The sequence below is a fragment of the Cyprinodon tularosa genome, unplaced genomic scaffold (genome assembly GCF_016077235.1).
Source record: "Cyprinodon tularosa strain WSP-4 unplaced genomic scaffold, ASM1607723v1 ctg94, whole genome shotgun sequence".
Lineage (NCBI taxonomy): Eukaryota > Metazoa > Chordata > Actinopteri > Cyprinodontiformes > Cyprinodontidae > Cyprinodon > Cyprinodon tularosa.
This window is the reverse complement of record NW_024039718.1, coordinates 1,496,270-1,522,543: the sequence shown is the minus strand read 5'-3', so window position 1 is coordinate 1,522,543 and position 26,274 is coordinate 1,496,270. Positions and strand designations below refer to the sequence as shown.

At 38.1% G+C, this 26,274-nt stretch overlaps 1 protein-coding gene across 1 annotated transcript in view; it reads left to right on the top strand.

Annotated features, from left to right (window-relative positions):
• Nucleotides 1-26,274, top strand: part of itga1 (integrin, alpha 1) — a 67,713-nt gene that overhangs the window by 35,701 nt on the left and 5,738 nt on the right. The window contains exons 8-23 of the mRNA XM_038275049.1: nt 1,225-1,375; nt 1,572-1,746; nt 2,537-2,610; nt 5,549-5,690; nt 9,918-10,063; nt 11,886-12,026; nt 12,121-12,375; nt 12,541-12,671; nt 15,383-15,552; nt 15,660-15,814; nt 18,771-18,881; nt 23,225-23,301; nt 23,582-23,711; nt 23,807-23,884; nt 23,975-24,051; nt 24,137-24,226. Coding sequence (XP_038130977.1) covers nt 1,225-1,375; nt 1,572-1,746; nt 2,537-2,610; nt 5,549-5,690; nt 9,918-10,063; nt 11,886-12,026; nt 12,121-12,375; nt 12,541-12,671; nt 15,383-15,552; nt 15,660-15,814; nt 18,771-18,881; nt 23,225-23,301; nt 23,582-23,711; nt 23,807-23,884; nt 23,975-24,051; nt 24,137-24,226 — 2,103 coding nt within the window. The remainder of the gene's footprint in view (nt 1-1,224; nt 1,376-1,571; nt 1,747-2,536; nt 2,611-5,548; nt 5,691-9,917; nt 10,064-11,885; nt 12,027-12,120; nt 12,376-12,540; nt 12,672-15,382; nt 15,553-15,659; nt 15,815-18,770; nt 18,882-23,224; nt 23,302-23,581; nt 23,712-23,806; nt 23,885-23,974; nt 24,052-24,136; nt 24,227-26,274) is intronic.

Sequence of the window (26,274 nt, the reverse complement as noted above, 5' to 3'; positions counted from 1 at the left end):
TGAATCCCATCACCCACTAAGTCAGATGTTGGAAGTTGTATATTAAACTTTCCCTAAGAAAAATCTTGCCTCCTCTGATCTAATCCAATGACCTTGCATTTGAGTCACAAATAATGCGTGTCACTACATGATCCATCAGATCATTTCACACTCGCATCCAGATATATATCCGGGTCGTCCTTGACTTTATTTTGTTAAAAATGCCTAAATTACGGTTTCCCTCCCCAAAAATAGTAAATGTACTAAAATATAATGTGTATCTAAAGAAAGAAACAACTAAAATGCAGATAAACATGGTTTAATCATATTTTGCTGGACAATTCTTGGCATGCCTGATGATGAAGGAAGCAGTTTAACGAAGAAAATGTAAAAAGCATAAAAATCGTCATTTTTTTTCTTTTTACAGATGTGTATTATTATTCTTTAGCGTGTTAAGGATGGAAATCAGTAGTTTTAGTACCATAATTACATAATTTATGGACACCCGGATGTATATAATTTCGCGCATGCACTGAACGGATCGTGCTTCCGGGACATCTACACATATTAAGTGTGTATCAGCGATGCAAACAACAACTTTTAAATGTTTAAAAAAAACAATAGTAAAATATCCATTTTATTACTGATTACTGATTATTCTAATACAGCTTTTTGTCACCATAGTATCTGGGAACTATAAAAAAAAAACAGGAGAGAGAGACAGAAGAGCAGGGGATAGAAAGTCCAGGCATAGACTACGCTTTGTTCATCCTACCCACCATTTTGCCCTGATGTGATTAGACAGCTTGTAAAAATATTCAGCCATAATCTGCCAGTTGGAACAAGAAGCATTTAGGTTTCTGTCTTTGTGCAGAATAACAGGACTGTTAGGTTACTGTAGGTTTAGCTTTTTAGACAGATAGATGTACATCAAGAGGACATTTTGCAAGCTCTACTCATAAAAAAAGTTTATTTCCATTCATAGGCTTTATCATTTTTCCATCAATGCCTAATGGGCCAGTCTGTGGTCAAAATAATAATAATAAAAAAATAAAAATAATACTTATATTATATTGTATTGTATGTTAACAAGTGGACATTGTACATTTTAAAGTGGGCTTCCAGGCAGCTGCAAACATTGTAAAATAAAAAAAAAGGTATTCAAAGACTCTTAGTCTTACTCTTTTGAAAGTAAACCCTTAATATACTTCTTATATATTCATATTTAATTTTGTATTAAATTAGGAAGGAGGCCTTCACACCAGAGAGAGGTGCAAGACCTGATGCCAAGAAAGTTATGGTGATCGTGACAGATGGAGAATCACATGACTTCCACCTACAACAAAATGTGATTTCTGAGTGTGAAAATGACGGCATCGAGAGGTTTGGTATTGCTGTGGGTACAAATCTCATATTTGAGTTCTCAAACATTTCTGATCATTTACTCACAAACGTATATAGTTTTGACAAACAAACACTTAAATAATCTCTATTTTTACAACTGTTTTTTAAAATGTAATCCTTTTGTTATTGATTTTTTTTTTTTACTAAATCTGATTATAGAGTCAAACCTATTTTTTTTATTTTTGCAGGTTTTGGGATACTACAATCGGGAAAATAAAAGTGAAGAAGATGTGCAGAAGTTTATTAAAGAGATTAAGTCAATATCCAGTGAACCAACAGCTGATCACTTTTTCAACGTTTCTGATGAGGTGGTTTTGGAGAACTTTGCAGATACACTTGGGAAAAAGATTTTTGCTCTGGAAGGTAAAATGAAAATGAAGTATCTAACAAGTTTAACTAGTTATCGTTATACATATGCCCAGTAACTTTAATGCGATAGCTTGACAAAATTTACGAAATTCATCCAAATATTGACAAAAGTTACATGAAGTTACATCTACAGAAAATAAATATCAGTCTTTTTAATAAAGTCTCTTTTTCGGTCATCAAGTATTATTTCTAATAACTAATCTAATGAGGTTCAATTCCTTTTAACCATGGCTTGAGGCTGAGGTCAAACTTGAGGTGCAGTGCAGCAAAAACAAGGGATTGCAGTACCCACACAGCTGCTGACTAGACCTCTGGTGTCTGTAGCAACAGAGCTGTTGCAAAAGGATGTGGAAAAAAGATGAGGGCTGCCAGTCATCCAAAAATTCAACCTAATTAGCTTTGCATGCAGTACACTGCAAGTTAGTTAGGTATTTGAAAACCAACATTAAGATGTAACAAGAACAGGTTTAGCTAATATAACTGGAGCATCATGGCTATTTTCATGCTAACAGACGTCTTCATTATGTCATACAAATTATGCATGATCTGCAACTAGAATGCAATGTATTTATGGATTTTTTTCTTAAGCATTTTGTAAAAGGCACAGCCACTTATTAAGACTTATGTTCATGAAGCACTTCTGATCCTTAATTCTTTTTTTAGGTTGGAGGTTATCATTAACATGAACATATTTTTGTGAAACTGTATTTTCACTATACGATAGATTAATTTTGTGCTGTTTATCTATGTAGCATTCAACCCAATATGCTCTATCCTTCTTCAGCTACATCTGGAAATCATACCTCCTCCTTTGAGATGGAAATGTCCCAAACTGGATTTAGCGCCCATGCTTCTAAAGTAAGTCCAAAATCTAAACATCCAGGTCTGAATATTAAAAACAAAATGTATGCTCTATTAAAAGTCAAACATTCTCTAACTGTTATCTAAAAATGACTGTGGACATAGAATTGCCAGATTCCTCAGCCCACTCTGCACAGACAGATGCTGTTGTGACTGAATGCATCAGACTATTAAAGAAACACAAGATATAAAAAACACAGATGATGATTTGGGAAGCTGAATCATGTGGTTGTTGATTTTCCTCCCTCACAGATTACAAAATTTCATTCAATAGGTATTTCCTGCAGCGGTTTAGAACAAACAAGATCCTACATCTCCTCTTCCTCTTCCTGACTTGACCCCCAACCCCACAATAGTGCTTGAGGTGCTTTCATCTCAATACAGCCAGACAAAATAAGCTATGCAAATGACGACTGAACATGCTACTGAACACACTTCAGCAGCCATAGTGTGACTCACTGAAGTTCTTCCCTAATGCAGTGTGACCAGCTATCTCAATTATGATTGATTTGACCCCACCTACTCTAATTAGATCTCATATATATATGCTCAAAATGACAAAAGTTGTGTAAGTCATCATGTTCTAGAGATGCTGCTCTGATAAGCTCCTTTAGGATTGGCTGTAAGAGAGCTATGACTTAGATAGAGCAAGACTACAACCAGCAGCATACAGCAAAAGCTAAACAAAAATAGTTAAATGTCAACAAGGTAAATTCTCTGAGTTAAAATTTGTGATTTGAAAGAGTTGCCCCCACGTGGGGTTTCTCTCAGTTTTCATTATGCTGTTTGTTTATTAACTCCCTGACCCTCAGAGTCCTTTAGAGCTGTGGTCCCCAACCACCGGGCCGCGGACCGGTACCGGTCCGTTGGTCATTTGGTACCTGGCCGCACAGAAAAAAGTATATATATATATATATAATTTATCGACGATCAGAGTCTGAGTGATGTTTTATTTTGAAAAATATAAAAAATTGCCGTATTCTATCCCAATTACATCAGTCGGTGCATCTGTGCCTCTTGGCACAGGTTTATTCAGTTCAAGACTCATCCTATCTATAACATCCTATCTTTGTGAAGCGGTATTTGCTGCGGTTACAGCGACCAAAACAAAGCTACAGAGCAGACTGAACATCAGGAGCACACTTCGTATGTCATTGTCTCCTAGATGGGACTGGCTTGTTGTTTCATTTTTATGCTGTTGGTATTGATTTTATGCCAGTCGTATCATTTTACTTGATCATATTTAATCCCCCCCCCCATATGTCTGAGATATAGCGGTCCGTGGTGCAAAAAAGATTGGGGACCACTGCTTTAGAGAACAGTTAATGTTACATGACAGATAGATTGACTCTTCTAAACAAATAAGGTTGAATGCTGGAGGAAATGTATTACTCATTCTCAGGTTTCCTCTATTAAAGTCCTGGAGGTCCGGTGTTTTGCGTCTCGTACATGTGTCTCTGCTTCTACACCTGGATCAAATGGCTAAATTACCTCCTCGGGATGCAGGCAAGCGCTGAATCAATCTGAATACCTCAAATGGTTAAGGACACATAATCCATCCCAGAAGTGCATCCACAATTGACATAATAAGTTCTGTCCTAATAGTACTGGTAGCAAGAAAGGAACAAGGATTTAGAGCAGTATGCGTTCTAGCGCCCATTCATTTCACTGCTGTAAGATGCTCATTCACTGTTGAAAAGCTGTATGCATTGAAATTTCGTTTTGGATACACTTTGTGTTTACATAATTACAATAAAATTTGTCTAAGTCATTCATTTAACATAGGGGCCACCCTGACATTCTTAGCCACTGCTAGGAGCTATACAGCTACCCACAATCCTTTACGTGACAGGGCATATTGGCACATTGAGTTTACTGAAGCTACATGATTTTCTTCTTGTGTATTCTTTATGATTCATGCTAATGTCCTCATATGCATATGTTATGGGTTTTATAATGCAAAGCTTCAGCTGTTTGTTACATTTGGTTAGCTTTTGTATTTCTGTAGTGCTTTTCCTGAAGGCTGTAGTCTCAATTTTACCAATAATCATTCATTCCGTCATGTAATGACGTCAGTCAGACTGGGGTCTGTTCAGATTTAGCAAAGCAGGCCAAATCTCCTTTCCTCCTTCTGGATAGTGTTTCAGCTGTTGACCCTGCAAAAGGTGAAGAGATAGGATCTAAGAACAGGGGGTAGAGGCTACAATTTGAGTCCTGATTGCCTGATTGACTAAGGTGTGTTGAAACAGAGACCTCTGAAACCAGAATTGAGGAACCTTGCACTAGTTTCTGTTTTGGGGCTTTGATGTCGGGAGCATGTCATACTTTTCATATTTGTATTTGTACAAAAAATGTGAAATCCATCCATGATTCTCACTTTACAATCATGAATCACTTTTTGGGTTTGTAACAGGAATTCCTAACATATGAGCTCTAGTTTATGGGTTTAATGTTAAATGTGGAAAGAATTAAACTCTTTGACTGCCTTGTCAAACTCCAAACTCCATTTTGCTTATTTTATTTATTTATTTATTAGACAGGGACAGTGTACATTAAAAGGCATTCCTGTAAATGCACCAGAATTAGCTAAAAGGCTATTTTTCATCTGTTGTCCCTGGACAGATCTTAAATTTGTCTACTTAAAAAAAAACACAACAGTAAACATTCTACAATGAAAAATACAAATATAAAGTTCAGCAAATGGTAAACCATTTGGTTGACCAGGTATTTAAGCGGTCAATGGCATAAACAATTTTGCAAAGCACTGTGCATCTGTAATTTAAACTTTTTATATATATATTTCTCTATTACCTTTATTTTTTGGCTCCTTTAATATGCAAGTACTTCTTGAAGCTGGTGTTAAATCAGTTTAGAAGCCCCTGGTCTCTTATAGCCTACCCATTTGTTCTTACATTGTCTGTGTTGTTTCCCATAGAACGGCTTGTTACTGGGAGCAGTTGGAGCATATGACTGGAACGGTACAGTGGTCATGCAAACTGATGGCACTACAATTACTCCCAAAAAGAATGAGTTTTACAATCCAGAGGAGATGTATGGAGGACTGGCAGAGTACTTGGGTGAGTCAATCTTAAGATCACACAGGGACATATTTTCAAAAGGTTTTCCATGTCTTACAACACGTGCAACCCAGTTTCTACGCACAGAGCAGATCTTCAAAAAGTTGCAAAGTAATTTACGTTTGCAATTCATCAGGCAGTCTTTTTTGTATGAGTGTCTTCATTAATATGCAGGTTATGTTTGAATGAAAACCATGCAAACTTATAGGTTGAGGATATGCAAATATTTACCACATGAAAAGTGAGCTTTTTTAAATCTGAAACTCAACTGTGGCTTTCTAGCACGTTTGAAAGTAAGGTTTGAAAGGAGAATTAATTCCTAACTATAACTAGTTTGACATTCTCAATACTCCAATATTCAACCTAAAGTGACACCAGGTCAGGGTGTTTCCTATTTGAATCAGTCTTATTTATGTGCAACAGAAAAAAAATGAACCTCTGCTCTGATTGGTTTCCTCAAAAGTCTAAAACTGCAGCTGTCAGCACACAAACCAACCACAAAGTTTCCAAATGAGTTAATGTAATGTGTATTGTAGCACAATGGGGAAATTCCCTCTCTGCATTTCACCCAGCCCCTTGGGGAGCAGTGGGCTGCCCTTGTGTGTCACCCAGGGAACAGTGTGGGGTTAAGGGTTTTCCTCAGGAACCCAGAGTGGATGCTGTGGGGATTGAACGGGGGTACTTGCAACTTTCTCAGAGCATAAGCGCACTGCTCCAGCCACTATAGGCCAATGCAAGAAAGGAAGCTTTGCTGTGAATCCTACACGAAATACAGAGCAAAATATGCAAGTACTTTTTTCTTAAAATAAGCACATTTTTCTTGAACTGTGGAGGAAACTGAGACAATTTGCCAATTGAACAAGACAATTTACATTTAAAATAAGAAAAACAATTTTATTGTCTTATTTCAAGTGCATATTATCTATTTATCTTATTTTAAGAGAAAAAAAAAATTCTGTTGGCAAATCATCTTATTTACCTGCTAAAATTAAGGCGAAATACAGTTAATTTAAGAAAATTTTACTTTTTTCAAGATTGTTTTTGCAATGAAGGTTAACATGACCAATATTCGCCTCTAACAATATAATCATTTTTTTTCAAGTAGGTATCATTACCTACAAAAGGAAAGTTAGAAACTGATCTTTCTTTTACAGCCACTCTCAAACTACCTGTAGGACATGCAAACTGCTCTTTTTAATAAGGCAGAACCAAACCGATTTGGAGGTCATAAAATTTGTGTGATTAATCTTTGTAGATCCAATGCAACACAGCCACCTATTTAATGCACAAAAACATAGTAACTGCCATTTACTGGTCCTTACAATATTTGAAGATCTGACCCATAGTCTATTGATGTATACATCTTATATGTAGAGATCATGATCCTGAAATGTTTTGTAGTTGTGTAGGAGAACTGCAATCAACTTTGAGAAATATTATCTAAAATTTCTATTTAGATGACTATATATATATATATATATATATATATATATATATATATATATATATATATATATATATATATATATATATATATATATATAGTCAACTGTGATTACACTGATAAGTTAAATACAACTAATAAGTTAAATACAACTACAAAGTAAATATGGAGCTTTTGCCACAAAGAAGAAAGACAGGTAATTTGACAGCTGATGCCTTTCTCTCTTTTTCCAATAAAATATATAAAATAAAACAAAGTATACAGACCATTCTATGTTCTTGCCTTTTAAAACAACGACAGCCTCTTTATAATAAAATGATTTAATCAACATGTCTTTAGATGGAGAAGATATTGGTCTGGTTTATACAGTACACGCAGCTATTGGCACATGCCCTGAGAGCCAGACTGCAGCATGCAGGGATGTATTATTTCTTTCTTAGGAGATGTCCATGCTCGCCAGTTTCCACTGGTGTTTTATGGTTCTTTACACAAGTCGACATAAGAAAAGCTTGGTGCAGGTATTTATAAATATCACAAAACGGCAGTGTAGGACAGGGCAGTGTAAAGGACAGATCTGAGGACCCAAATGTTCAGCTAAACCCAAAGACAATTCAATTGTAATTACCGTATTTTCACGACCATAAGGCGCACCATAGTAAAAGGCGCACTCTCAGTTATGTGTCCCATTTCTGTATTTAACACACACATAAGGCACACCGGACTATAGGGCGCGTTTTTTATATACAGGTACATGTCCTCTACTACCTTTAAATACCTCTACTTCGTATTTAAAAATACAGCGGGGGCAAAACTGAGTATGACTGTGCTTTATTCATGTATTTATTACAAAGTATTAATCAAACCTGGGAGCTGGCCGTGAGACAGACACATCGCAGATGACAGAACGCTGTGATCAGTTCTAAATTAAATTAAACTCCTGAAACCTGCCGACGGAATATGTTCGCTTTTATTACCGCTATCCTGGTGCCTGCAGTTTAAATTATTTAGATGAAAAACACCTGCCAGCCACCGCGTGAACCCGGAGGCTGCCCAGCCTAGAGGCTGCTGTTGAATTAAGTTTTCAGGTAGAAAAATAGAGCGGGAGCAAAACTGAGTATGAATGTGCTTTATTCATGTATTTATTACAAAGTATTAATCGAACCCATCAAAGTCATCATCCTCTGTTTCTGAATTAAACAGCTGCGCTAAATCAGACATGCCAATTTCTCCTTCTTCGCTGTCAGAGTCACTTTCCGTGCCGTGCGGTTCCTCAGAAATAATGCTGGCTTTTGCGAAAGCTTGAACAACAGAGCCAGCAGACACGTTAGTCCAAGCATCTGGAATCCATCCGCAAACGGTGGCGTAACTTGCCCGGCGCTGCCTTCCACTTATTCTGAAACTGTGGTCTCCGTCGGTCATCCATCGCTCCCCCGCCGCTCGCAGCCTTACTTTGAACGGCCGGTTCACACCGACGTCGAGCGGTTGAAGTTCCTTTGTCAGACCTCCCAGGATAACGGCAAGAACAGCGTTCATTTGATTCACCTCTTTTTTCTTTCACATCGGCTGTGAGATGGGCATGCAGTCACAGATTAACAGCGATGGTGATGCGTGGAAAAAACCACCTGGTCTCCTCACATACACCTGCCTCAGCCACGCTTTCATCATCTCCTCATCCATCCAGCCTTTTTCATTTGCCTAATATCATATGTCATCAGAGCGCTGTGTCTGTCTCGCTGTCTCTGATTGGTTGATGCGGCGCGTCCAGCAGCAAAACTTCAATTTTTCCATCTCAAGCTGCGGGACCTTTTGCTGCGCCTATACGCGCGTCAACCATTGACTTTGCATTTAAACTCGCTGCTTCTGCTGCACCTGCTGGGTCCGGTTCACACCTATGTCAAGCGGTTGAATAACAGCGAGCACAGCGTTAATTTGTTTCCCCATGTTTTTCACATCAGCTGTGAGATGGGCCCGCATGGAGTCACAGATTAATGGTGATGAGTGGAAAAAAAACACCTGGTCTCCTTACATTCAGCCACTCTTTCATCATCTCCTCAATGAGGTGGTCTCAAAAGTCGCAGTTACAACACACATAGGGCGCACCGCACCAAAGGGCGCACCGCACATTTTGAGGGGAAAAAAAGACGTTTAAGTGCTCCTTATAGTCGTGAAAATACGGTATTAAAAAACCCAAGTGGTTGGAAACCACCAGCAACAGAATCAGGAACTCTCTTCTCTGAAGTCATAAAAATTTCTGCAGAAGCTCCATTAACAAAGGGATGATTCTTCATCCTTCCTGGGAAATAAAAAACAAAAATAAAATGAAATAGTTAGGACATAGACATAAAGTCAAACACAGGATAGCAGATAAAGCCTGACAAATCGTAGACCTGGGCAGGAACTGTAATCGGGAGGCGGAGCAGGGTTGATTTCCAGAGCTTTGAAGACAGAAAGGCAGAAACACTATGAAAGGTAGGCAGGCAGGCAGGCAAGGGAACAACACTGCACATTTTAGTTGTCTACAGCTTTCAATAATCTGGCAACTCCTTGCCAGTATAAAACATAATATAACGGTAGAGACGCAGGTGCAGCAGGCTGGCTTGATTGCACAGCAATTAGAGCCACAGCAGCAAAGCAAAATAGTGAATACAATGATCCTTATCAAGTGCATCAGCAGGAATAGACACGGGCAGAACAGGTAAATTGAGTAGAAACAGACAGTGTTGGTAGTTTGGTGAAATTTCGTATTTTCTGATTTGAACATTGTGTGTAATTTGTTTTTGCAGGGTATGACGTACAGTCTGCTCTCACGTCTGACGGAGTGTTATACATCACTGGGGCACCCCGATACAACCATACAGGCCGAGTAGTTATCTACCGCCTGAATAAGGACAACAGTGTTAAAGTTTTGCAGACACTGAATGGGGAGCAGGTGAGTGTTTATCTCTGTAAATATAATATTTGCTGAAATGTGCCACTAGCTTAGTGAAAATATATTATTAACATGTATATTACCTTTAATATAAACACATATTGAAAAATAATGTGGAGGAGCAGCGGTTGTACTCCCTGGATGACTGAGCTCCTCACCCTATCTCTAAGGGAGAGCTCAGACACACTACGGAAAAAACTCATTTCGGACACTTGTATCCGGTCATGATCTTTGGGTCATGACCAGATACAAGTTGAGTTCATTTTTGAAAGAAACATCATCCTTGATGATTCCAGAATGGAATTAGGCAGTAGCACTGTGGTAATCCACTTAGTGATTATCAGCAAGTTTGACTGTCTCTTTAATAGGAGAGACAGCAAGTAATAATACTCTCTTTAATAATATTTGACAGTTTTTGGGTAACAAGAATACAGTGATTCATTAAGGCAATGCTAAGAGGAACAGCATCAGGAATAACATTTGAGAAGCACAAGTTGCTGCCCATTAATCTGAGAAGAGTTTAAAGCCTCTTCCAAAATTGTTCAAAAATAGTAGTTGCCAATCCGAAACTGAAAGAAATTACAACTAACTCAATCTTACTGTATATCCATCCAGCAGACATGGCTTACTCTGTTAATAATATACATTTATTGACTGTACAGTTTAAAAAAGTGCAATTGTGCTTCTTTTCAATTAATTGCATTTCCTTTTTCCCCCTTTCCCAACTTTCTTAGATTGGGTCAAATGTTCCAGGTGACTTCCATTAGCTTACAGTTAAACAGTAGTTAGTTGCAATATTGTTTATTTCATTCTGACAGAAATTGTGCAACTGGGTCAGGTTTGTAAACTATCTTGCTGGCACAAACCTTAAAAACCACCTGCTTTCAAATTTTATGGAACCGCGATGAGACCGTTAACATGGCCATGCAATGGTATTTTTGTTGTCCTCAACTCATCAGTGTTGAGGTGAAAATCCCATTTGTGCCGAGGCTTTAACTCCTTGACGTCTGAATTGTTGCTTTAATATTTATTTAATATTTTATTTGTATTTGTTTTTTGTTTTTTGGTTCTATCTATTTTGTGAGCAGCACCAGAAGCCTTGTGAACCAAACCTCCTGAACCAAAACCTTCCCAGCATGATGCTACCACATATTAGGATGGTGTAGATGTGATGATGTTTGACTAAAGACCTGAGTTTTAATTTCATTAGACAATATCACTTTTACAAAAGCTAAAGTAATTGTCTTTAATGCATAATTAAACTCCAATCACCTCCTGATAAAAAAAAAAATGGCCACCATCTTCATAAGCTCTATTGCCTTTTTTCTCAGCTGTATAATAGATAGATTATTATACTTAATGATGTTTAGGACAGAACTATCTTACCGACATCTTTTCTGATTCCTTTCTTTGATTTAACACCATGTAGCTGTGCGAATGAGATGTTGCTTTAAAAGATAATCACTTTCATGACTCCACTTAGATAAAATGTTTAAAAGAAATCAGAAACTTGCCAAATAATAACATCATTTGGACAGTCACAAATTGTTTATGAGACACTAACACTTCGCTTTTATATTCTTAACTGACCAAAAACAGAAAAGGCTTTTCTTGGGTTAAAATCAGATAGCGAGGAAAATATTATATTTTTATTCAGTGTAGGTAAATTGATGGTTTAACCTGTATGTGTGTTACATATAGTTTGCAACATGATCCCTACTCATTAAAAAAAAAGGTTAATAGCACATCTTTTTAGTATCTCAGAAAAAACAGATATCTAACAGGTCCTCATTTGCTGACATTTTGCCATTTCTTTTTGTAGATTGGCTCCTACTTCGGCAGCGTCCTACAGACTGTTGATGTGGACAATAACTCCTACACAGACCTTCTTTTGGTCGGAGCTCCGATGTACATGGGTGCTGAAAGAGATGAGCAGGGTCAGGTCTATGTCTACAAATTTGAGGTATATAATGAGAAAATATTACCACATAGTCTTTTTGCTGCTGAATGTCCTCAATAGAAAGATGACTTTATGAGAAAATCATCTATATTTTCAGGAGGGCAAGTTTGTGCACAAGTTTAACTTACAGCCGGTCAAGCAGTCCTGCTGTACGCCCCAATCAGATGGCTGCTCTATTAAAAATGAGCCATGTGGAGCTCGGTTTGGTACAGCCATTGCCGCTGTGTCAGACCTCAACCTTGATGGGTTCAATGATGTGGTGATCGGCGCACCTTTTGAGAATGACCACAGCGGAGCCGTCTACATCTATCATGGAAGCAACAATCGGTCACTGAAAAAGAGCTTCGTACAGGTTAGACTCACATAGGCCAAATCCAACAAAACTGTATGTGGTTTGTTTTTATTTTTTTAAAGTCTAGCGATAACAGAAAGCTTTCCCATTTTAAAGTGAACATCATGAAAAAACTGCCAACTGCTTCTGATAATTACCTTTGCCTGTGTCTCTGCCTTTTGAAAGCACATCCCTGCAGGTGGTAATGGACAAAAAGTTAAGTTCTTTGGTCAGTCCATACATGGAATCATGGATCTAAATGGAGATGGAATCATCGATGTTACCATAGGAGGTCTAGGAGGGGCATCCCTGTTCTGGTAAAAAGACCTTTCCTTGCATATAAACATCCAACGTTTGCATTATGCATTCCACTTCAATCATGGCTATCAGCAGCCCTCATTTCCCAAAGGCATCATCTTACACGTCCACTTTGCTTTTGACTTATTCTGGGTTTTTACAGCTGTGCATGTCTCCCATTGGACTTGTAATGTGAAGACAAGCGGTTTCCTTAATGATCTCTGTGCTAAAACCCCCGCCCACATTCAGTATTTCACTGCTGGACAGCAGTATGCTGAACCCACCCACATTATGACTTAGTTTCCCAAGAAGATCTTCTCCCACATCTGCTGGTAGGGGGTTAGCAAAGCTGTGTGAAAACTCCATATCCCAAGTGGCTTAGATCCTAAATAGGATTTGGCAGCAGGGAGAGGCTCCCCCTTTACTGATGGCTGTATTATAAAAAGATTTAAAAGAAGAAACTGAGAAGACATTTTCTATGCTTGCCAAACAAAAAATTAGCTTATTGCTTTTTCTATTTAAAAAGTTAATGCAACTTAAATTTTACAAAAGCAAAATTTAAGTTCCTTTTGTGAGAGGCTGTTAATGTGTAAGGCAAAGATATGACTACAATTAAAGCTAAAAGTACCTTTGGCAGATTGAGAATTTAAAATATTTTCTTTGAAAGAAAGAAAACTTTTTATTAGTAATGACAACAATAATTCCAAATCCTAAAAAGATATCAAGATAGCCAATAATGTGATCCTGGGATTCTTATTCTACTCTTGCGCCATCAGCGCCGATGCGCATCCTCTGAAATCTTGGACAGTGTGAAAAGTCTTGTTCAATAATTTTACTTATGTACTATGGCAGGATCCTGGAGGGTACATGGGAGTTTGCCCAACCAGTCTACATGTGTCTTGTGGATCTTGAGGAGGCCTTCTACCCTCGGGGGGTCCTGTGGGGGGTACTCCAGGAGAATGGAGTAGCGGGACCTTTAATAAGGGCTGTTGGATCTAGGGTTGTCAAAAGTATCGATACTCAAAAAAGTATCGATACTGAAACATTGTATCCAGATACAATACTTGTTTTTAAAAGTATCGATACAGTGCCACCACCAGTGGCAACTAAGCAGTCATTCATCTAAATTGCAGAATAGAGGACAATGCACTTTCAGAACACTGTGTGATTGAATAATTCTGTGCACTTTTCAGTTTCAGACTTTTTATTTGTGAGAGGTGCAGCTGCTGAGAATTATTTTTGTTTCTTAACCGGTTTGGCTAGTGTCATTGTTATGTGTGCAAAGCATAGCCAAGGAAGGAACACTTAATTTAAATTGTATAAGTTTTTTATCAAGCTTAATATTTTGCACAGCATAAAACCTTTATTGTATTAATTTATTGTATTTTATTTATTAATGAAAATATTTCTGTTGAATTTTGGAGTCTTTATTTTTATCCTTGTGGTATCGAAAATGGTATCGAGTATTGAATATTTTCCTTGGTATCGGTATCGAATTGAAAAGCTTAGTATCGTGACAACCCTAGTTGGATCTCTGTATGACCGGTGTCAGGGCCTGGCCTGCATTGCCGGCAGTAAGTCAGACTTATTTCCATTGAGAGTTGGACTCCGCCAAATTTGCCCTTTGTCACTGATTCTACTTCTGTCCATAACTTTTATGGATAGAATTTCTAGCCGCAGCCAAGGTGTTGAGGGTATCCATTTTGGTGGCCTTAGGATCACGTCTCTCTTATCCGTGGATGACGTGGTTCTATTGGTTTGATCGTGGTATGATCTCTAGCCTTTTCCAGAGTGCCTTCTCCGGGTTGGGGATGATGCACTGCCCCTGATGGAGGAGTTTAAGTATCTTGGGATCTTGTTCACGAATGAGGGGAAGATGGGACAGGAGGATTGGTATGGCTTCTGCTTTGAAGCAGGCGCTGTAAAGGCAAAAGTCTCGATTTACCAGTTGATCTCTGTTCCTACCCTCATCAATGGTCATGATCTTTGGGTCATGACCGGATGCAAGCGTCCGAAATGAGTTTTTTCTGTAGTGTGTTTGAGCTCTCCCTTAGAGATAGGGTCAGGCGCTCAGTCATCCGGGGAGGACTCAGAGTACAACCGCTGCTCCTCCACGTTGAGAAGGAGCTAATTGAGGTGGTTCCAGCATCTGGTCAGGATGCCTTTTGGACACCTCCCTGGTGAGGTTTTCCAGGCACGTCCCACTGGAAGGAGACCATGAGGGAGACCCAGGACACGGTGGAGGGAGGGACTATGTTTCTCGGCTGGCCTGGGAATGCCTTGGGATTCCCCCTGAGGAGCCGGCCCAAGACGCTGGGGAAAGGGACATCTGAGCCTCCCTACTGAAGCTGCTACCCCTGTTACCCAACCCTGGATAAAATGATGGAAGGACTATGGCCACTTGAACCCACATACATACATAGACAATTGTAGGCCTTTGTTGAGTTTTGAGCAGCCAGAAAATGCAGCTGAAGATCCCTACTAAGCTCTTTAGTTTTAGCAATTACTTGCTAAAAAAAACAACCACAGAGGCAGTTTTTTTTTTTACATGTTGAATAAAAGAAAAACAGCAGGTAAAAATGATCAAGGTTAATTCTGAACTTTTTGATATGGAGTCCTCCTGTGTGAAATTGTTTCATTGTATTTTTATCCCATCAGTCTGCAGAATTGTTTCTTTCAAATAAGAAACATTTAATCTTAACCAGTTGTCTTTGTCTTTTTGTTTCAAAAGGTCAAGAGATGTCGCAGAGCTTCATGCTAAGATGACCTTCGATCCTGTTAAAATCAACCTGCAGCAGACTCGTCCATGTAGACCGGACAGACCTAATGTTTGTGTGACCACAGAGGTCTGCTTTACATACCATGTTAAGTCGAAGATGAAGGTTGCAAAGTCAGAAGCAGGTGAGCCATCAAGCATTTTGTGCTTCTCCAGCTTCTTACCACATATAGTTTTAAATGAACACCAATAAATGTTTTCTTTCTAACATTTCTGTTTTTCTGTCCCTTAGCAATTCGCTACAATATAACTCTGGATGCCCTGCGTTCCAAAGCCAGAGCTTCATTTATTGTAAACAACCCAGACAAAGTTGATCGTAGGATGACAAAGACATTCAGCATTAAAGACGGAGAGAAAAAATGCAGGAGTGAAACATTCTTCATGTCGGCAAGTACTTTGACTGAGGGGGTTATTGGTTTTGTACCTTTCTGTGCAAAAGCAATCCGCAGATACTTGAACTTTTAAATTTGCCTGCAGGTTAATTTCACAACTTTTGTTTTAAGTTTTTGCTGCAGGTAAAATGTGAATAATGATTAGTTGTTCAGGAAAGCAAACACCTGTGAAAGATCGTTTGAAGAGCAAGAAGAGTTTAGTTCTAACACGACACGACCATCATAATGAGAGGATGTTGTACCCCTCATCTTAATCAGATCTAAACACACATGGAGAGATGCAGAAGGAACTTGAATTCATAAATAAACTTTACAAGGATATTAACTATGTTAGTTATAGGGGACAAAAAGGGGGCACTCCATTTGAAGGCGTTTTTTTGCAGACGTAAGAACTACATAACTTCCTGTTTATTATGGCTGATGCCTTTTAATGTTACCTCTTCAGAATTTTCTGTAAACAGCAAACATCTCCATTTCTCTTGGTTTCTGTTTGGTGCCAGTTTTTTTTCACTGATTAGCTGTCCTTAAGTAACAGTAAGAGGAACTAATCAGTGGAAACAGCTGCTGTTGCTGTGTGTGCAGATCATGAATATCAGCACTGTTCTACTGTGCCAGTCTGTAAAAAAAGTCCCGGCATATTCCAAGCCAGCGCCCAGAAACTTGTCCTAGACATAAAATATGCCTCTGTTCTTTCCTTGGCTGTTCCTGCAGGGGCCAACTGCAGACTTTTTACTGTGGTGAAAATAAGACACACAGTGAACCTTAGGGAATCTTTGTCAGGTCAAATAGTTGAACAACAATGATCCTTGGGCTAGTTTATTGAATATTGCTTAGAAATGTCCCAGTTATGCAAATACTTTCAACACTGTGCTTTCTTTCTCCAAGTTGACTTTTGTAGCAATGAAGTTACTGTAGTGGTATGACCAAATTCAAGATGCTGATGAAGATCCTCAGTCATCCAGGTCATAGTCATTCTATAAAAGTTTAAAAAACAATCCACTGGACTTGGTTTCCAAGGTTTGAAGACATTTCGCTTCCCTTCCAGGAAGCTTTATCAATTCCTGGACGGGAAGCGAAACATCTTCAAACCTTGGAAACCAAGTCCAGTGGTTTATTTTTTAAACTTTTGCGGAAGAAATCCAAAATGGATTTTTACAGAAGTAAGAAAATATTTTTTAGTACATCCTTAACGTGAGAAAAAGGTTAATACACTAAAATCAGAAGATATGGTTTCTCAATGGTCAAAATTGGTTAAAAAATAAAATCCCTGAAACTTTATCGCTGACCTGTCTGCAATGTTCCTCTGTCAAGGTGATGATATTTGAGTTATATTCTGAGGCTTTTATGTCAGAATGAAACTAAGGTTCATTTAAACACATTTAACTAACCTAACCTCTGGTTCGATGTTATGTAGGAATATAAAAACAAGAGGGTTAACTTGATGTCACATGTTAGTTATCATTTTACTTCACTTTACAATAATTTATCACTTTCTTTATCTACATAAAACCCCTATCAAATGATAATCACAACTTTTAGCTCAGAGAAAGTGCATTAGGAGGAAGAGTTTTTCATGCAAGAGTTTTTTTTTTTTTTCGTTTGACAAACAAAAGATCAGTTGCTGTAAGATTTTACTGAGAGGTTTTTGAAAACAGCTTGATAGACCCACCAGCCCCACATTGAATTTTCTGCTAACAGTAATGGAAGAAAAAAAAAGAGAAAAAAACATTCAAAGATTCTGCTTTCCAGCCTTAAAAATGTATCTGTTAAATGCCCGGGTAGCCATGCGCCCCCCTGCAGCTTAAAAGAACATACACCATTTTAGCATTTGTCGCATGGCCTGGCATATAAATCTGAGCAGAGATTCATGGGTCCCTGAAGATAAATTCTGATGGTCTGACCTTTGCTCGTCGACCGGTTTGGTGTTTTTGTTTGAAGTAAAAAATTGGGTGGTTTACCCATAAAGTTTTCTCTGTACACTAACTTAAAACACTTTGCTAACACAGTCGTGGGCTAATGCTTGTTCTCAAAACACTCTTAAATCTTCCTGCCATGGATCACACAAGTAGCTGCAAGGTTTTCTTGAGAGATTTGCATCCAGGATGACATAGTAGCATTGGTTCTAAACCTTTTCTAATGGTCCAATCAATACAGCTCTAGTTGTGACATGCAAACATTAAATACTCATTGCTGAGGGATTGAAAGGCTTTTAGCTGTTTTAAATATTCCCAGAGTTACCATTTGAAGCAACTGCACATGTCAGACTTGCACTTGAGGAATTGCATGACAGTTGGTCATGTATGTCGAGAAAAGATAAAAAGTTCCAGCTTTAATATCCATTGGTTACTGCTTTTTCACCTCATCTCCAAAAAACTCAAGTTTCTCATTCTGGTAGAGTAACCAGAAAGGTTTTTCTCAAGTAAGAATAGTGATACTGTCACAAAAATATTACTTAAAGGTATAGTAGAGGATTCTCGTGAATTTTTGAAAAGACCAGCCCTCTCCACGTAAAAAAAAAGCAAATGCACAACCATGTATCCTCTCCCAGGAGGGAACGTCTATTAAACATGTGTGAGAGCGTGCACAAGCCCATTACTCCTCTTGCACGCTCTGTTTAAAAGCTGCTGTTTGCATCACTCATACAAGCTGAGTTTCCAAAGAAGCTTTGCAATTTTTACAATATGTCAGACTCACCACCGGTAACTGAAAATACGGACGAGCACGTAGGATGGCATTACATTAACAAATCACCAGAATTATTGACAATTAGGAGGACCACTTATTTTGATGATTCACCAGGAAAAAAGGCATCCTCCACTATACCTTGAATCCTCTGCAGCATGTCTCTTTTGCAGCAGAGAAGCTGCCTCCATGTTTTTCTTTTTTTTTTTTTTTTGCTCTCTCCTCAGTTTTGTCACTATTTTCATTTTTATCTATTTTCTCTGCCTCAGGACCGACCTGATTTCAGAGATCCGCTCAGTGTTACTTTGGATTTTGGGCTTGTTAATGAGGATCAAGGCCCTGTTCTGGATGAAACTCTACCCAAATCTATCACTGAGATGGTAAGACCTCTCTGTCATTCAGCTGTTTCAATGCACTAATCCATACTAAACAACATTAAACCAACAATCTTAAAGCACAAATTAACATTTTCTGAGTTAATAAAGCTTGATTTGAACCTTTTCTTTTATTTCCTTTCCTTGTGGTGTTCTATAAAAGGACCTCCTACCAAATGTTTCTATCATTATTTTATTGTCACCCTGAATGTTTTAGATCCAAAAAGTTTTACTATCTGTCAAAACATAAATAAATACATTTTTTCAAAGGATCATTTCTCATATTTACGGGAAAAAAAAACGTATCCAATAATTTTTGGCTGTATAAGAAAAACAATTTCATGTAATATACCATGATAAATATTTATTCAACCCTTTGGAACAGGTAGTGGAATCAAGCGTTCAGGATTACTGGCACATCCAGTCTTTTACATTACTATTAAGGAATTTTGACCTACTATTCTTTGAAAAACTGTTTGATTATGCCCACATTTATGTCACAGATTAAATTAAGATTTGACTAGGCTGCTTCAAAACCTTTTGGACAACAACCAGTTTTTTTTCTGACAGAAACAAAGAAGTCTCTTCCTCAATGACCAAAACTGAGATGAAAATAACTGATGTTTTAAAAAGATCAGAGACAAATGCTTTAGAAATTGTGTGATTAAAAAAAAATCACATATCGCGTTTTTTAAGATCTTTCAGAATTTAAAATAAAGATTTAAATTTTTCAAATTAAAGATCTTTTAAACTTGCACTATATAATTTCATTTCCTTCCATCCTACGATAAATATTCCAACTCTGATGTAAATAAATTATCTTCTTTAACAATGTAAGGACCCCTACAAAGCATTTCCCTATGAAATTATATTGTATGTGTATTTAAAATAACCTTAGTCGACTGAAAAAAATATTTTCAGATAATCGTTATCAGATTTCAGATAAACATTATCTGGGGACCCATTGTAATAACTCACCCCTCCACCCACGGGCAGCTTTTTATGTGGTGGTTTTGCAAAGATAACCACAGCCTGAGACTTTGCTGAAATTTACAGATATGTGTTGGATACGATGTTAATTGATTGCATATTGTGTAACATCTGTTCAGTGCTGTGTGCTACTGCCAATGCTAGCCAGCTGTATAACAGACGGCTGCGAACAGAAGAAAAGGGATTCTTAAAGCACAGTGATCAGTGCCGCATTTTTCACTATTATCCTGTTGTCCCACAAATTGAAACAATGTCCCATGTTTAACTGTGTCAGAAATAGAAAAGTCCATCCGCAAAAAAAAAAGAGCAAGAAACACGGAAGAACAGCTGCATGTGTCCGGCACTTCCTCTCATTACCATCCTTGTACCGTATTTGTTTGTTTCTGTTTTAAGATTTGTTCACCCTTTTCTTTTTGATGCCTCATTTCATTCTATTCTTCCAGTTTCTGTCTAAAACACAGACACATTTTCACATTGTATTGGTATAATCATGGGACCCTAGAGTTCAGCATAATATATTAGGTAGTTTGCAATGGGTGGAGGCTACTTTACAAACTACTGACATAGTTGATTCACACAGGATTAACAACAAAGGCAATATCTGCAATTTCTACAAACCATATGGGCCCTAAAGGTAAATAAATCTCATGCAAATAGGGTTGTAGCCTGCATATCCTTTTTTATATGGCTAGAAATCTATGGCTAACAATTAATTAAAATGTGTTGTCAGGGTATTTCGGGAAACTGTTGCATGTCAGTAAGATGTATTTAAAGAAACAAATGTATACTATGCAAAATTAATGTGAGGGCTGCATGATTATGCAGTGGGTAGCACTGTTACTGTCAGGGTTTCTGTGTGTGTGTTAGTGCAAGTTGTGCATCTCTACGATAGAGGATCTTTGTGGAGAACTTGGGTAGCCTACACAGGTTAAAGTAATCTTAATTATCATAGTGCTGGGCTTAAAAGAGCACCAAAACCTTCTTTCAGCACTGGTTTCTTGTGTATTGAAGATGTTAGTTGCTTCCTAGTCTCTTGCTTCCCCCGAGTTTTTTTCCTGACGTTTATTGGTTTTGTTTGGTTTTCAGTATTTTTGTACTTAGGATTTTTGCCTCTGTTTCCCTCGGACTTACATTTAATCATCCAAACTCACCCGTGCCCACTCCTCTCTGCATTTGGGTCCTCAAAACCTCTACCAAACCTGAGAGTTGCCTTGCAGCAAGAAGGTTCTGGGTTTGATTATTTCAACATGGAGTTTGCTTGTTCTCCCTAAGCATGCATGGGTTCTCTCCGGGTACTCAGGCTTCCTCCCACAGTCCAAAAACATGACTGTTAGGTTGATTGGCTTCTCTAAATTGTCCTTAGGTGTGAGTGTGTGTGTGCATGGTTGTGTGTCTCTGTGTTCCCCTGCAACAGATCGGCGACCTGTCCAGGGTTTACCCCGCCTCTCACCCATGGAGATAGGCAGTGGCCCCACTGCCCCCCACCGATAGGACTGAGCAGGAGAAGATGGATGGAAAGTTAATGTGAAAAAATGAGAAAATAAAATTTAAAAGAAATAGAACATCGGTATTTTTTCAGGTTTTGAGTGTGTAACAGTTATAGAGAAGATAGAGAAGATAACATGGCACAGATAGCTACACTACATTCAGCACAGAGAACTACTTTTTAAAATCTCCTTTAAGTGTTTCAGACAGAAAGATTTAGACTTTCGCCAACTTAAACTCTGTCTGTTTATCTTTATAAAACATGAGCAAGAAATTCCTCTGCTGGAACTGAAGGTGCTGCTGTACGAATGAGTTCATATCTTCAACAGCTGACTGCCATCCTGCAGTGTTTCCAACAAGTCTGCCTCTGTTTTAATGGCCATGGAAATCTTCCCACACTCCCACGTGCATATTTGCTTCAACATAAAGGTTTACAGATAACTGCTACAGTAAGCTATCCTCCCAGATAATGGCTAGAAGTAGGCATCTGTTTCATGCCTAGATTATAAGGGCCTGTTTCTGTGTCACAGAGGAAATACATTTGTGCCAACACTGCTGTCTGCCTGACCTCCATTAGTGTTAGACTGAAAGCAGCAATGCAGTTTGCCACTCCAAATCAACCAATAGGGAAACTTGCAGGTATTTTCCTCTTTTTGAAAATAGGATATTTAGATTTAGACATTTGCCTAGAAGTCATTGTCTTGTCTGGATGCTCACAGTTACTTTAAAAACAGGCAGATAAAATCAAACTACTCTGAATCCAGCCTGTTTCACAAATTGCAAACTGCTTGTGTAATATACATCCTATTGTTTACTCAAAAAGTTTCTTTCTAAATAAATTCTTATTAAAGAAATATTACTGATACTAAACATCAGAAATGCCTGAAAGATCACCCAAATCCCCTACAGTAGATAGGTAGTTTGGACCACTACTATTGAGAGAAGTGTTAAGTTATAGATTTCAAAGCAGGGTCAGTGAAAATATCCTCCAAGCAGCCATTAGAGTTTAGTTTAGTTATACTGTATGATTATCTATCTCATCAGCTTTAATCAGCCTCCTTATCCCTATTTTTAAAATCCCCCCTGCATTATAATGCTTCCAGCACCTTGTTTCGCCATAAGGATTCATTGTTCAGTCAGCTGCACAGTGCCTGCTTTGTCTTAGACATGGAAGAGTGCAACTACCAACCTCAACATGTCTTGTGGCTAACCTGTAACTGTATTTCTTTCATTTAGTGCTCCTTTTTTAACTCTTTAAAAGCAGCTTTGTAAAGTCCTTTACTAATAGTTGTCCTGTTAACTCTGCAGCGCTGACAAAGTTTCTTTCTGTTTTTTATATATATCTTCAAGGCTGACAAACCCTGTTTAAGACTTCTCCTCTCTCTTCCATACCTGTCTGGTGTAATCCTTGTTTTTCATGATGCTGTGTAACAAATTTATTATATTTAGAGTAATTAACTAGGTGGTTGACTATCTAAACGTTGTGTGACTTATAAAGGCGTTTGATGTTACTGGATTTAATAAAAGGTAGCAGAGTAAATGGGTTATAAATGCTAATCCATGTCAACTATCATGTTTTTTTTTTGTATAAAATGTTGAAAATGATGTACAATTTTTCCTTCGACTCAGTTATGCTCTATATTGTGTTAGCCACATGAACTACTGATTGTAATGTCACAAAACTGGAAAAAAAAAAGTTTTCAGAGTTATGATGACTTTTGCAAAGTACAGTATGCTGCCTCAGGTCTTAACTGTTTTTTTTTTTTAGTTTACGATATCCAGTAATTATTAATTGAAGAAAATTTGTATTTTGAATAAAGATAACCCTTTTAAAACTTAAATGTTTACCTCTCTGCATTATATCTGTGTTTAAGATTCCTTTGGTCGAATGTGGAGATCATGAAAGGTGCATTACTGACCTCTCCCTCAAAGCAGAGCCAAGTGTGAAAAGGTATGAAATACTCTAAGATGTTTTAAGTATCCTTGCATTTTGACACATAGTAGACCCTAAACAGAAAACATATAGATCTCATTTTTGATATAATCCAGTAAGATTTTTAATCAAAGTCATCTGAGAGCGAAATGTATAACAGACATAAACAGTTAAGTCTAAAGGTAGAGTCTACAGATTTTTGTAATTGTCCAGGAAGTGAACTAGAGCACGAGTGCCTCCCTGTGGTAGAACATAAGTATGACAGTCATTCATGCTGACACTACTTCTACTACTTCAGCATGCTGATCCAAGTCAACACAAAGGATAAGATTGATGTGAACATTGACATCAGGAACAAAAAAGACAGCGCCTACAATACTAAGGTTGTTCTTGTCTTCACACCCAACATCAACTATGTGAAAGTTGAGGTAGGATTTCTGCTTCCCTGTCAGTTTTGCACTCTTCTAATACAGTGAAGTACTAAAAAAATGATTTTTAATTATGTTATATTTTGGGCCATTAGCCAGAGAAAGAATGCACTCTGAATCACACAAGGGTGGAGTGTGCTGTTAGATATCCCTTCCTGGGCAGTAATACTGAGGTAAGAATCTATACACCCATTGTTCATTGCCCTCTTTTAATAATTTTTACTTCTCCTTTTTAATATTATTATGTCATCTAACATCACCAGGATCACTTTAAAGTGATATTTGAGACGGACTCATCACACATACATGAGAAAATCCACATCAATGTGACAGCTGTAAGGTGAGTCTGTTTCAAATGTGTTGTTGCAGATAGCTGAATGCAACCTGGATGGTTGTGTCATTTAAAATAATGTATATTTTTACAGTGACAGTGAAGAAGATCAATCTACCATGCATGACAACGATGTGCAAATCTTAATCCCTGTGAAATACAAAGCTGGAGTCTTATTCAGTGTGTAAGTAGCTGTGAAAATCTTGGTCAATCTTTGCAGATGAAGCATCATAATCATGAAATTTATTCACAAAAGCAATGCGAGTTGCCTAGTTGTTTATCATTTGCACATTTATTATATATATATATATATGCATACGTATATATATATATATATATATATATATATATATATATATATATATATATATATATATATATATATATATATATATATATATATATATATATATATGTATATATATATATATACATATATATATATATGCATACGTATATATATATATATATATATATATATACACTATATTGCCAAAAGTATTTGCTCACCCGTCCAAATTATTGGAATCAGGTGTTCCAATCACTTCCATGGCCACAGGTGTATAAATTCAAGCACCTAGGCATGCAGACTGTTTTTACAAACATTTGTGAAAGAATGGGTTGCTCTCAGGAGCTCAGTGAATTCCAGCGTGGAACTGTGATAGGATGCCACCTGTGCAACAAATCCAGTCGTGAAATTTCCTCGCTCCTAAATATTCCACAGTCAACTGTCAGCTGTATTATAAGAAAATGGAAGTGTTTGGGAACGACAGCAACTCAGCCACGAAGTGGTAGGCCACGTAAACTGACGGAGCGGGGTCAGCGGATGCTGACGCGCATAGTGCGAAGAGGTCGCCAACTTTCTGCAGAGTCAATCACTACAGACCTCCAAACTTCATGTGGCCTTCAGATTAGCTCAAGAACAGTGCGCAGAGAGCTTCATGGAATGGGTTTCCATGGTCGAGCAGCTGCATCCAAGCCATACATCACCAAGTGCAATGCAAAGCGTCGGATGCGGTGGTGTAAAGCACGCCGCCACTGGACTCTAGAGCAGTGGAGACGCGTTCTCTGGAGTGACGAATCGCGCTTCTCCATCTGGCAATCTGATGGACGGGTCTGGGTTTGGCGGTTGCCAGGAGAACGGTACTTGTCTGACTGCATTGTGCCAAGTGTAAAGTTTGGTGGAGGGGGGATTATGGTGTGAGGTTGTTTTTCAGGAGCTGGGCTTGGCCCCTTAGTTCCAGTGAAAGGAACTCTGAATGCTTCAGCATACCAAGACATTTTGGACAATTCCATGCTCCCAACTTTGTGGGAACAGTTTGGAGCTGGCCCCTTCCTCTTCCAACATGACTGTGCACCAGTGCACAAAGCAAGGTCCATAAAGACATGGATGACAGAGTCTGGTGTGGATGAACTTGACTGGCCTGCACAGAGTCCTGACCTCAACCCGATAGAACACCTTTGGGATGAATTAGAGCGGAGACTGAGAGCCAGGCCTTCTCGTCCAACATCAGTGTGCGACCTCACAAATGCGCTTCTGGAAGAATGGTCAAAAATTCCCATAAACACACTCCTAAACCTTGTGGACAGCCTTCCCAGAAGAGTTGAAGCTGTTCTAGCTGCAAAGGGTGGACCGACGTCATATTGAACCCTATGGATTAGGAACGGGATGTCACTTAAGCTCATATGTGAGTCAAGGCAGGTGAGCAAATACTTTTGGCAATATAGTGTATATATATGCCATATTTTTGCAATGAATTTTTAAAAAGGAGACTCTATTGGATGGAAACATTAAATCAGATATTTTCATATCAGGCTACAGATCTCCTTGATTCACCGAAAACACATATGGTATAGAAATTATTATGATATCAGGGGAAGAATCCCTTTTATTGCATTTGTACATCAATAGGTGATTTGGATCATTTTATTTTATTAGAAAGCTGCAAGTTGTGGAAAACAACTGCATGATTCCTCCCTCAACTGCATATCTTAGACAAAAGGCAGCACCTACATAAAAACTGCCATTGCAATGATGAATTAGATATTGTGAGAGTAAAATCAATACTTGTGCAATATAAAAAACTATTTCCTGTACTGAATTACATTGATTGTTGCCTCCAGAAGCCAATCTATCAGTTACTGCTGGTTACAAACCACAAATGTTTCCAGGAAGGAAGCAGCTACGTAAATCTTCGACTCACATTTTTCCAGCATGTTCCGTAGAGATAG